General features: G+C 39.3%; 1 protein-coding gene across 5 annotated transcripts in view; it reads left to right on the top strand.

Annotated features, from left to right (window-relative positions):
- Window positions 1-13,478, top strand: part of RBMS1 (RNA binding motif single stranded interacting protein 1) — a 148,864-nt gene that overhangs the window by 96,186 nt on the left and 39,200 nt on the right. For all 5 annotated transcript variants that reach the window (XR_010610731.1, XM_065670604.1, XM_065670603.1 and 2 more), the window contains exon 3: window positions 11,356-11,414. Coding sequence is in view for 4 of the 5 variants with exons in the window: in XM_065670604.1 (XP_065526676.1) it covers window positions 11,356-11,414 (59 nt within the window). In the remaining variant the exon portion in view is untranslated. The remainder of the gene's footprint in view (window positions 1-11,355; window positions 11,415-13,478) is intronic.

A 13,478-nucleotide genomic window follows, 5' to 3' on the forward strand; every position in this document is an offset into this window, starting at 1 on the left:
GTGGGTAAAACGCATATTCCCCCCTTCTGCCCAGTGCTTTACTCTTAACCCAGGCATAATTTGTGTCCATTCTGTAGCATTAGGGTAAGAAAACAACAGGGTGAGACCATTTGCCATTTGCTTTCTTAAAATAACATGGCTTTGTTCTTCCATCTTGTAGCTGTAAGGGAACTGTAGCCTCTTCCCCATATACCTGAATAGCCTTGTCTGTAGATGTGCAGGCAAATTCCTGCAGAAAATCTAAATCCTCCTAGGTTTTCTTGAGTAAGAATGATTGTAGTACTAAGAAGTGTGTTAGTCAGGAATTCCAAATATCTTATTAATTACCTCTTTTTGTAAAATAAGGATTCTCCAGAATTTGCTCTGCTAAACTGGATGCTGAATGATACAGATTAGGAAGTGCAGCCTGCTTTGTGAGGCAGGAAGTGAGAAGCAGATGTCTTTGATTTTTATTTCTTTTTTTTTTTTTTTTCCTAATGCTGTAGCATTTACTAGTAACTTGTGTGAAGGTCTTAATATATACTGTGGTAGTTGATTTATGATAATTATGAGATTTATTGTTTTGACTATCTGAATAACTGCATAAACTATTTTCATATCAATGATCCTCGGTTCGGTATCTTATGGTAAAACTTTTTATAATGCTTTCAGTGTAAGAGTACTTCATAGAAATTACAATGCACTGTATTAGAATAGTAGTAAATCAGTTTCTAAACCATTCAGTCTAATTTATGCACACCATTTCATATTCCATGCAAATACAAAATACTTTTCTCAAAGAACAATGCTACATAATTCATTAAAAAAACTTTGAATGGTCTTTCACTAACGTTGGTCATCAAACTCAGTAGAAAGTTGGCAGGGAACAACACTTTTAATGTCAACCAGCATTTGTGTTCCTGCATACAGATGTTTGAAAATGAAATGTAATTCTGCATAATTCATTCCTTTTAAAATACTTCACATGTTGAGTTTTCAAACACGTAAATAGAAAAATCTCCTAAAAGTGTAGGCAAACTAAATTATGAAGTGTGTACATAACTCTGCAAAACTGTTGATTTCATAAACTGTAAAGAAGATTATAATTTCCTTTTCTGAAAGAACAGACACTTTGTTTAATGCGGTGCTGTGATTTTTATCCTCTCCAGCAGAGGAGAAAGCAAGCTATGGTTACTTAGGCAATACTTGTACTTCAAAGTGTGTCAGAGGCAAATCCGTTTGTGTTTTCTGGTAGGTTATTTATCCTGCTTAACCTATAAACTGTAAAGTAACAAGGCTACTGAACTGATAGATAGCCTAGCAGATGGTTCAGAGATTATGCTAAATCACCTCAACTTGTCGGAAGTTAGGTTGGGTTACTGCAGGGGCAGTGGCTGCAAGAAACACTGAATGGGATCATTTTTCTCAGTTTGCTTGAAACTCTGTTTTTCTTCACAGCATGTGACATCTTATGTATTTACAGTTAAAACAGATACATAATCAACAAATTTAGGACCAGCATGTTAGCATCCTGGCTTTCATAAGAATCGTTAGGATTATGAGAATCTTTAGGTGTCTATGAAATATGGAAGTTGATGATTTGTGCAGTGCAAGAGGTTGGCTCTGCCACTTTTGCTGCTCTTCCTCTCTCTTTTTTCAGTGTTATGTGTTTTAATCTCCCATTATGCTGTTGTGTTATTCTCAAAGTAGCAGCAGCTGAACTCTTCTCAGTGTCTGCCAGGGAAGAATATAAGAGCCTTCTCCTCCGTCTCCAAAAGCTGTCTGGGGGAAAAACTTTATGGATTATTTCTTATTCCCCCCGCCCCCACTGTGTCATCATAGTACTAAAGAATAACTGCTTTTTTCACGTTGCAACATTCTTAACCTTATAAAGTAGGACTAAATAAACATGCCATTACTTTTTTGTTGTTGTTGTTAAGATTGACAGAGAAAACACCTCTGCAGGCAGTTGTTAGAAATCTGCTCATTTGCTACACACTAGAAAGCCACATTAGGAGTGCTGGTTTAGTGTCAGCTGCAACATGTCTTTAACTATTTGAAATAGTTGGAGATACTAAAAAAAGACAGTTTTCCTCAGTTGTGCTAAATGAAAGGGCATTGTACAGTGGATCATGCTTTTAAGATACTCAATTTGTTGTGCAGGAAGGAGCATACCAACTGAAAAACCTTTTCAAAAAGTTATAAAAATAGCTGTAGCATATTAACAGGACTTTGTCCGCTTGACTTCTAGTCAGCTTGTAAGGAGTGGGGAGATATTATTCACACCTCTGCAAAGCAAGAGGAAGCAAACATTTCCTGATTCTGAAAGCCTTTCTTCCCTATCCCCACACCTCATCCTTGGTTAAACCAGGAAATAACTACTCTTAAGAAAACCAAAATAGATAGCTGAAAAATTATCTACAAGAACTTCCAGTTAGCTGTTTGGTAGGGCTTTTGAGTTTCTGGTCCCTTTTAGCTAAAAGGAGTAGTTACATTTGTATAGACCCTGTACGCTATAAACCATATATATATTCCTAAAATAATGCTTCTTATCTGTTAAAATTAATACTGTCCAAGAAGCTAAGAAGGCACTTGTTCACACTTCATCAAATTATCTATGTTCATTCTGCTAAGCATCTGCTCTTCTAAGGACAGATAACTATAAAAGCTGATAATATATCAGATTTTTATTTAGTTTTGGTGCTTCTGATTACTTCTCAGTGAAATCTGGAATTGTAACCCACTGGGCATAACTAAAAGATCGTTTGTAGCACAGCAATACCAGTGTGAACCTCTCTTATGAAGACAGGCTGAGAGAGCTAGGGTAGTTCGTCTTGGAGAAAGAAGAGAAAAGCTCCTGGGATACCTTACAGCAACCTTCCAGTACCAAAAGGGGGCCTACAAGGAAGCTGGAGAGGGACTTTTTAGAAGGGCATGCAGGGATAGGTAAAGGGTGGGGGGGAATGGCTTTAAACTGAAAGAGGGTAGATTCAGATTAGATATTAGGAAGAAGTTCTTCACTGTGAGGGTGGTGAGGCACTGGAACAGCTTGCCCAGAGAAGCTGTGGATGTTCCGTCAGTGGCAGTGTTCAAGGCCAGGTTGGATGGGGCTTTGAGCAACCTGGTCTAGTGGGAGGTGTCCCTGCTTGTGGCAGGGAAGTTGGAACTAGATGATCTTTAAGGTCCCTTCTGACCCAAACCATTCTGTGATTCTATGAAAAAAAATTTATGTTGCATCATTTCTCCCTTGTATACTCCCAGCATTGGATCAAATGTAGTTCACAGGAAAAACAGGAGACTGTAGTAAGGAACTTGGGAAACCACTGCTCCATTTCCAATTATGCTGCTGATTCTGGCCAAGGGAGTTGCTTTTTTAAAAATGAAACTAGGATTTGACTTTGAAGGAAAACTGCAGGTTTTCACAAGCAGTGACAGATTCTACTCTAAATTTGCTCAAAAGCCCTAATGCTGATAAACTTTGCAGGGCACTTTGGAAACAGCAGTTATCTTCCTATTGCTGTCCACTGTTTCCCAAGCTTTATTGCTGTCTGGTTGCGCACCTTTGGACTGTGTAGCAGGTTGGCCCCTGGGCTTGCCATTTGTGGAGAAGCTGACCCAAAAACCATTCTATGCTTCTATGAACTGCACTGATGTTGGTAACAGTAATGATGATGGTACATGCTTTTATCCAGCGATTCCTATCGAAAACACAACTATGCAAAACTTAAAATGAAGATTTAAAGATAGAGAGGTTGTGAAGCATTTGCTTTGTTGATCTTGTGAAGAATTTACTGCCACATGTAGGACTATTGAGACTGTTGAATTGTTGGTAAAGTAAGGATCTGAGGGGTTGGGTTTACTTTTTGTTGTGAGGTGTGTTTTGTTTTGGGTTTTGGTGGTTTTGGTGTTACATTTTTTTTGTGGGGGTGGTGTTTGGGTTTGTTTGTTTTGTGAAGTTTTTTGTTTTGAAAGTACACAGACCGTGACTCCTCAAAAATAGTTTTACATTAATGGAAAAAAGTAACTATTCATTTTAAAACAATCAAAGCAGTATTGGCTTCCATAAAAATAAACTGTAACTTATTTGGAGGTATTACTTGTCTGCTAATTAAAATAATAAAAAAAGACAATGAGAACGACTTGGATATTTTAAACATACTGTCTTTCTCTTTGAAGTACCAGAAAGACAAAGGAGCAATTAATAAGAAAGGAACTAGCTTTTATGTCAAAACCACATGACTATTTAACAGTGTGTAATCAAAGCAGCGCTCTAACTTGGCTTTACAAGGAAGCTCTATTTTGCACATAGTGATCCAATGCCTGAAATGGAACACATCTGGCTGAGTTAGTTAACCCAGTTCTTCAATTTCTGAAGCTAGTAAAGGAGATTTTGCTGAACTGAACAAATTAGCCAAATCTGCAACAGTTTGAAAACACGACTCATACTAAGATAGATTATGCATACCCATCAACTCTGCAAATAAGAAAAATACAACTGCAACTTTTTATGTAATGTATAATTATACACTAAAAATGGTTAGTCCAGCTTTTTGGTGGTAGGTACTCATCATGTTCTGGTAGCAAATATTTAGGTCCATGGTGGCCATAAAGCAACTGAGCGATTCCAAAAACTTTCTCAAAGAACAGTGTGTGTCTTCCAACAACAGAAAACAAAATATGGACAAAATGTTCTCAGCCATGTCTCCTTCTACACTATGGCATAGATGTGGTGAAGAATTTAAAAATGGAAACCATATGGTTTGATTCTGTACTCCAGACTCAGTAGTCTGCTGGATTGAATACATTTCTCCATCAAGTTTCTGTAGAAGAACATTTACTTATAAATAAATAGCAGGATTAAAGTAGGCTATCACAAGGACTAGCAGTATTTTATTGACAAATATTTTCTGAAATTCCCCTTTTTGGAAAATTAAAAACATGATACACGGAGAAACAAAACTCCTTGTGTTTATCTAAGCTTAAAAGGGAAGAGGAGCTTAAGGTTCAGTACACCACTTTCCCAAGATGCAGCAGAGAAAGGGAGGTATGAGAGCCAGATAAAACCTTTTGTACTGCTTAGAGAATGCTCTGAACTTGTTTTTTGGATCCAGCAGGAAAGATTGCTGGGGCTGATTATGTTCCCTTGGCTGTCGTGTTGGCTTAGAAGTGGCCTGAACACTGGAAGAACAGTGAGGAATGGGAGCCAGCTGTACCAAGTCAGCTCTTGCTGACAACTCCCTTGACTCTTTTCCTCAGTTACAGGGGATTTTCTTTGCTCCTTTTGCATCAGGTGGTATAGAGGAGCTGAGAACTGCAGCATAGATGAGGCCTTCCCATGGCCTGTTAAGGTTTCTCCTCTTCAGGTCTCCGTAGAGAGGAATGGGTTGGGCTTCTACATACTCTACAAGGGAGATAGACTGTGATGTGGGCTTGGCTATTAAGACCATTAATTTCACATAAATGTTTTGAGTTGTACTGTTCAAAATAGAATACTCTGTGTTTGGGGAGGTAAGGATGCCATCTTAAAGTTGCACATGGCATTTATTTTGGGTTATATTGAAGCATAGTATTCCCTTTCAAGCAGGGATTTGCTGCATTCAGAATACATGCAGGGTGCCACAGACAGTGTTGTACACTGAATAAAGCCACATTTGACTAAGAGGTTTTTGTTGCTGTTGTTTAACTTTTTTTTTTTTTAAGAAAGCTGATCTATAGGCAAAGCATCCCCACCTACGTGTTCCTTTCAGTGTTATAGTTAATGTACAGGTATTGTTTTGGAAGCGTTTGCTTTATCTGTTTTGTTCTATTTATTTACCCTAAATAAATAGGCTAAAGTGAGGTTTATTCTGCTGTGAATCCGTTCAGCAACTGCAGTATATTTTAGTATTAGCTGAGCTGCTCTCCCATGTGGCACTCCTTGCTGGATCTGCCTGTTTGTTGTGTTCACTGTTGTCTTTGGGTCACCTGGTGAGAAATCTGCAATCTAATGAAAGTTTTGTGTTCAGCCACGTTCTCTTTTCCTTTCACAATTTCACCTTACAATGAGTTCATGTACTCAGAGCCACTTACATGTTATGAAATCCATGCCTGGTTTTACCACATGATTCTGGCTCTTAGGAATAAAGAGCATTCCATGAAGGGCAGTGATAAGATGCTAAGATGTGAAAATTAATCTAGAATAAACACAGAAGATATGCAGCATTGTTTTTGCATAGCAGAGGAGTTCTGACAGCACCACAGTAATGCAAGGCTTACAACAGCAGGGTCTCGAGGAATGTTCTTTTTACAGCTGGACTGGACTTGGGCAAAGAAGGAGCACTGTTCTTCAACACCAAGTTCTGGATAGTTCAGGATGGAGGACCTAAGCAGCTCTAAAAGTCAAGGACTTCTCATGGTAGCAGAGATAGAGATGCATCCTTCTGGTGTGTTAGTATCCAAGTCAACATCAGGAAGAGAAACCCTTTGCAGCAGAAGCTGGAGGACGGTTTGAAAGTACTGCAAAGGGAAGCACTGTGAGTGAACTTGGTAGTATGAGGTATATTATGTTAAGCTTTTGTGGATGAAGATTTCAACAATTCATTCCAGACAGGCCTCTCACTGCCTGTTCTTACTGTACCTCCCGTAAGGCACACACAGATAAGTTCTTTCAACACTCAAAATAGCACTTGTGGCAGAGACTTCAAGCTACTTCGTTCCCCATTCTTTGTCATGCTCATGATGGCATTTTATCGCCCTCACATTTGCAAGTATGTTGGTTGTACTCGCAGATGTACAAAGGGAGTAAAATAAACAGTGGTTCATTTTGATCCATGTACTTACTTTTCTGAGGACCCTTTTCTTTCAGCATCATGGCGGTTGTCAAAATTACGCTTCAGAGATGTTTAAAATGTTTTATTTAAAACTAAAACAGCTATTTGCAATCAATCTGTCAGTGTGATTGTTTGCACTGGCTTTGCATTGCTGAACAATATGGTATATAAAAAGTATAAGGTGATGCTTTGCTTCAAGTCTTCCACTTCAAAAGTATCTAAGACAAATGTATAGTGCTGTATTTTGACATTCGCGCTGCCTGGCAGTAGGTCTTCTTAGAGCAGCTGAGTAAGTGGGGCTTACCCTTTCATTTCTGCACAGAGCATATGTAATGGGCAGTGGTAAGCGTAATCCTGTTAAGTGGCAGTACTGTGTACCTTCCTAACTTGACTTTTGAATAAGTTTCTTCATGTGCTATGCAAATATGCATTTGTGTTGATGTTCTGTACTATAATGATAGCTTGTACACAGACGTACTGAACATAGCCCTTTTAATCACATAACCAATACACTCTGGCAATTTCTCACCTCCCTCATCTCTTCCTTAATACCTTAGTTGACGTTGGTACAAGTGTCTGTGGAAATGAGATGCAAAGCTGAAAATGTCTTTCCATCTCCAAAGATAATTCAGACTGAAGAGAGACTATGTTAATAGAACTCAAATAAGACCAAACAGAAACAAGAAATACCTGCACCCAACGAAAACCACATACACCCCCTACCCTCCACCCCAAAGAAGGAACTCTGTTGCTGCTGGGAATTTATTTGATGGTATTTTGGGGAGAAAAATAACCTCCTTAAGAAGGAATACCTAGTTGCTTGTCACCAGCCAGATTAGCAGTTGTATCTGAAGATTAGCACTTAATCTAAAAGAAAGCATATTTTTTAAATGATTGCTTCAGAGGACAGGGAATGAGCAATTGCCCATCATTGTTGAAATGATTCTGCCAACCATAAGAGATATGCTCTGCCTGGGGTTGCAGGTCTCACTAAGCACATGGTATAAGGCCTCGGAGCAGAAGATTAGCATTAGCAGGATGCCTAAGACAACTAGATGTGCATGAACTTTTGAGAAGAATGATGATCTTCATGTGGGACCTAACATCATAGACATCTTTGGAATATAAGTTTTCTCTTGCTTGTTATATTGCTTTTTGTAAGCAGGCAATACGTATTAGTTTGCACCATGACTGGTGTGTTTTATAGGTCACTGATTTCCGGTGGGTCTTAGCTGCAGTTGCACCCGACAAACGAGCAGTCGAAGACAAAAGCCTGTTTCAACAGCACTATTGGGACTGCAGAATTCAAGAGGAAGGAAGCAGATTTTCATGATGATCATCGTTTGAAGGAAGCACTTAGGAGGAACTGCAGGGAGTAATTTCCCCTGGTATCAGACCACAGGGCAGGAGCAAGGAGGGGATGTATCCCTCTGCCCAGGCGCTAAACTGCATTTCTGTGCTTCATGGCGTGATTATTCATGTTATGGGAGGAGTATTCACAGGGAAAATCGTAAGAGAAATCCTGGCGATAGCTGCTATTGTTATACTGGTTCTCTGAATTGTTCCTAGACTCACACTGCTGAAACTTCTTGGCAGTCTTCCATGGCAGCTAGCTCTTTGCAGAAGACATGCAATCTAGGGCAGTGAATTAAATCATTACTGGTTTTGCACACAGGAAGATGATCCATAAAATGGCTGCAAAGAACAGATGCAGACATTTATAGGTGGGTGTATTTCACTGTCACGGGCCACGCCAGTCCACAGCCAGCCCCTCGCTCCTCTCTGTGACCAAACTGTGGGAGGGCTGCAGTTACTTTGTTCACATGGATACCCCGAGCTGTAGCTTTTCACCACCACCACCACTTTCTACACTTTCAAGAGCTGAAACAGTAGCAGGACAAGATCATCCTTCAGGGATTTTTGCCACAAAAGGTCATGTGCTTCACAAAAGCTTCAGTTGAACAATTTGCTGAAGCTGTTGGGGTATAGAGAATGGCTGCTGTCAAATGTAATGCTGGGAGCAAGTGACTTGGGACACAAGAATTCAGTGGATCTTAAAGAGCACTGCTCCTGAACAGTTTGCCTTTTTTCATGGAAGTTTGCACTCAGAAAAATTCTGGAGAAGGTTTGGGAAGTTTTGACTTACAGATAATAGAGCTTTCGGAATGGAATAATATATTTCAAAAATAAGTGGCACTAATAGGGAAGTACCTGTTCCAATAACTAGGCACAATTTCTGTTGCCTTATTACAGCTTCCAGCATAGCAAATTTAGGTGTGCACTGATTTTCATTGATGTTTGTGTTTGGTTTTGGTTTTTAATTAGGCTACAGCTGGATACCTCTGTTTTATATCAGCGTAGATGTTCATAATTTCAGATGCAATAAGGAAACAAACATCTACTGTCTCAGGTTTACCCCTTTGCAACTATTTGAAGCCATACAGTAACTCATTGAACAAGCAGAACGTGCTTGAAACTGGTCACAGAGAGTGATGATTATACTGAAACATGTATTTAAATGTTCTTTAGGGGGAAAGTACTTTGTAAATAGGCTTCATCCTTGACTAACTGTCACTTTGCAAATGAGCATTTGAGTAATCTAAGCTTAACTTTACTTATTAAGCTTCTTAAATATTTTTAAGAACTTTTAAGATTATAAATAATATAGTTGAATAGTTGTATACTATTGCAGAAATTGAGTTAGTTGTCTTTTGAAATAATAGCTTCTTGAAATTATGTTCACTCTGTTGGAGTTATATTTAGCAGGTGAACCGGTAAAAATTAATTCTTCCCCAAATTCCACTTTCTTATGTTGATAACATTTCTTTGAATTTTAAGTTCATTCTGGGTTCTTGCATTATAACCTTAGTACACAGTGCCTAGGTATACCTGTTAATGTAATATTAAGCTACATTATATTCTAATTGAGAGCATCCCTGAGGAAACAGACTTGGTAGTGTTGGTTGATGAGAAGCTCCACATGACTCTGCAGTGCACATTTGCAGGCCAGAAAGCCAACCGTATCCTAGGACACATCGAAAGGAGTGTGACCGGCAGGTCGAGGGGGTGATTTTTTCCCACTCTACTCTGTACTGATGAGGCCCCACCTGAAGTACTGTGTGCAGCTCCGCAGCCCCCAACATAAGATGGATGTGGATCTGTTGGAGCTGGAGCACCTCTTCTGTGAAGACAGGCTGAAAGTTGGGCTCGTTCAGCCTGGACAAGAGAAGGCTCAGGGGGGAGACCTCATAGCAGCTTCCAGTACCTAAAGGGAGACTGCACGAAAGATGAGGAGGGGTGTTTTCAAGGGGCATGCAGGAATAGTTTAAGGGGGGAATGGCTTTGAACTGAAAAAGGGTAGATTCAGATTAGATATTAGGAAGAAGTTCTTCACTGTGAGGGTGGTGAGACACTGGAACAGGTTGCCCAGAGAAGCTGTGGATGTTCCGTCAGTGGCAGTGTTCAAGGCCAGGTTGGATGGGGCTTTGAGCAACCTGGTCTAGTGGGAGGTGTCCCTGCCTGTGGCAGGGAAGTTGGAACTAGATGGTCTTTAAGGTCCCTTCTGACCCAAACCATTCTGTGATTCTATGAAAAAAAATTCATGTTGCATCGTTTCTCCCCTGTATACTCCCAGCATTGGATCAAATGTAGTTCACAGGAAAAACAGGAGACTGTAGTAAGGAACTTGGGAAACCATTGCTCCATTTCCAATTATGCTGCTGATTCTGGCCAAGGGAGTTGCTTTTTTAAAAATGAAACTAGGATTTGACTTTGAAGGGAAACTGCAGGTTTTCACAAGCAGTGACAGATTCTACTCTAAATTTGCTCAAAAGCCCTAATGCTGATAAACTTTGCAGGGCACTTTGGAAACAGCAGTTATCTTCCTATTGCTGTCCACTGTTTCCCAAGCTTTATTGCTGTCTGGTTGCGCACCTTTGGACTGTGTAGCAGGTTGGCCCCTGGGCTTGCCATTTGCGGAGAAGCTGAGGAATAGGCAATGAGAAAAAGGAAACTGCAGCTTTCCTGAGGGATGTTTTGATTTAGGTTGAGATGTTTTGCATCTCAGTTTTCCATTTAAAAATACAGAAAATCGTTTACCGCCTTTGCTGATCAGGTTTCATAAACCTGTCCACGCTTGTCATCTTCAAGATAGGAGTATTTAATCTTTTTGTGTTTGTCAGCGGGGGCGGAAGAGATGGCTAATATTTTACGTGGGTTTATTTGTATATATACTAAGTCCAAGCTTATGTCTAAAATGTTTCCTGTATGTACCAGGATTTTAACTGTATTGATTTTTTTCTTTTGTATAAAGCACTTTCTCCAGGTTGTTCTGTGGTTCTGCTGTGCCACTGAGAAGACAGGGAGAATAGAACAAGATCATGTTTGAAACTGTTTCTCTTGTCACTTCTATCTGTGTATGATTTTTCATTACGGAATTATATGGTCTATATATTATTCCATTTTGTTAAAAGTAAAGCATAATAGGATATAAAATAATGGAATTGGATATCTGTTATAGTAGGACATTCTTTTCTCATTTTCCTTACATATGTGTAATACATTTTAGGTATGGGAAAATTGTATCCACGAAGGCTATTTTGGATAAGACAACAAACAAATGCAAAGGTATGTATATTTGCCTTTATATTCCATTCACCTGAAAGTCCTAATTGATTCTGTAAAATATGCTAATGTATTTTAACTGCTTTTAACCTTTTTTCCTTTTTTTTGGGGGGGGGGTGTGGGGGGAAGGGGTGCTGCTGTGTGGGTCTTCCCCCCTCCCCCTTTTTCTTTTTTCTTTCTTCTTCTTCCCATTTTTATTCCTGAACTAGTCTTACTCAATACATTTGTTTCCAGTGGAGCTGGCAGACAGCCTGTGTCAGTGGTGCAGCCAAGCTAGAGTGGAGCTGACATGCACAGGGCTGGCTGGCAGTTCGCCTCTACTTTAAAAACAAAAATGGAGTTAAAAGCAGCTTTTCCCCCTTTTGCCTGGAGAAACCAGGGAATCTTACAGAAGACCATTGAACTGTACTAAGCATCTGAAAAAATTACACATTGTGGAAATCAGCTCCATTGACTAGAGTAGTTTAAAGCAGCACTTAATTACATGTTCTAATACTCTTAATTGTGTTTTGTTATATGCTTTTGAATGTATTGAGAGCAAAGCGAGGGTTCATTTTCACCACAGTAATTGCAGCTGGAAAAAAAATTAGAACTCCTTTAGATAAGCTGGATGCATCAGTTCAATTATTTTCATCACTCATTGCAATTGTAGTGAGATCATATCCCAGCAATGTGCATGTTGGGAGAAGGTGTGGTAATATCAGATTTCAAACTTTCTTTTTTTACAATTAAGAGGATAATTTCTGAGCAAAGTGAAGAATTAAGTCGGCTGATTTAGCAATGTTAATAAGCATGAAGCTCATGAATGAGCATAAAGGTGATAGGCAGAGGCAGGAGAGGAGAGTTCATCGTTAATACAGAGTTTTTGCGCAGAACGTGGAAGCAGCGGCATAGCTTCTCAGCTCTGCTCCTCATCTTAAGCAATTAAAGGGATTCTGACAGTTCAGGAACTGAAATTTCTATAGTTTTTTTTTCCCAAGTTTGTATGCAGATGTCATCTGCATATATTGTGACTAGGAAAGAGGAGTTGCCCCTTTCAATTATTTTAATTCATTAATATCTATGATGGCACTTAACTGATTAAATCTGTCCACTCCCACCTTTCCTGTAGGCTTCAGTAGTTCTGTCAGTGGTACAGAAATTCTCACATTAAGAGATTTAAGCTGACTTTTCCAATACAGATTTTAAACCTCACTGGTGAAAAGCAATAACTAACATTCTGCTGGAACAATATTCAGCAAGGTAAGGCTGTAAGGAAGCTCACTGCATGGCATTAAAATTACATAAGTAGGCAGAATGCAAATATCTAACTGGAATTTACCCAAAAGATTTGACAGCATCTCTGTCTCTTGCCAAGAAAACATACCATGGAATTTGAACTGACTGGAACACAAGCAATTGAGTTTATATAACATCTAGAAGATGGCAAAGCCAGCTTCGATGGCATGCTTGGTATCAGTATGTAACTTCATCTGTATTTCACCCTGCAGTGTGGTGGTGTTGATAACCTGGGCTGTCATTGGTATGGAAAGCTAGTTTTGGGTATGGAAAGTTAGTTTGCCTTGGCAGCACTAAACTTGATATGAGCTAATTCACTCTGTTTCATGTCAAGATTTAACAGTCCACAACACCACGTGTTACACAGAACAATATGCTGCTTTCTTCAGCTTCTTGGCAGGTTAAATAAGCTAGCACTGATGCACAAGGCTGCTCGAATTGTTTTTCTCAAATTAAAGACTTCAAAGCTGGTTCAGTTATATCTCTACACAACCTTTTTGTGCTCAGTATAGATATATCGTTGCAAGAGAATGCTATTACCTTCTGAAGAAAGAATTCAATTTTCTACTCCCCCAGAGTTGTGGGTTTTTTTATTGTTGTGTTTTTTGTTGGTTGTTTTTTTTTTTTGTTTGTTTGTTTTCTTTTAACCCAACTTAGACATTGGAGAGGAATTTAATATTTGAGGCAGTTCACTGGTGGGAAAGAAGGGGCTTGAAAAATACAGAAAGATGTTTGCAATAACATTATGGGGAAGTAGCTTCCAAACTCTTCCTGCCTTTTGGTCAGACT

The sequence above is a fragment of the Lathamus discolor genome, chromosome 3 (genome assembly GCF_037157495.1).
Source record: "Lathamus discolor isolate bLatDis1 chromosome 3, bLatDis1.hap1, whole genome shotgun sequence".
Taxonomy (NCBI): Eukaryota; Metazoa; Chordata; class Aves; order Psittaciformes; family Psittacidae; genus Lathamus; species Lathamus discolor.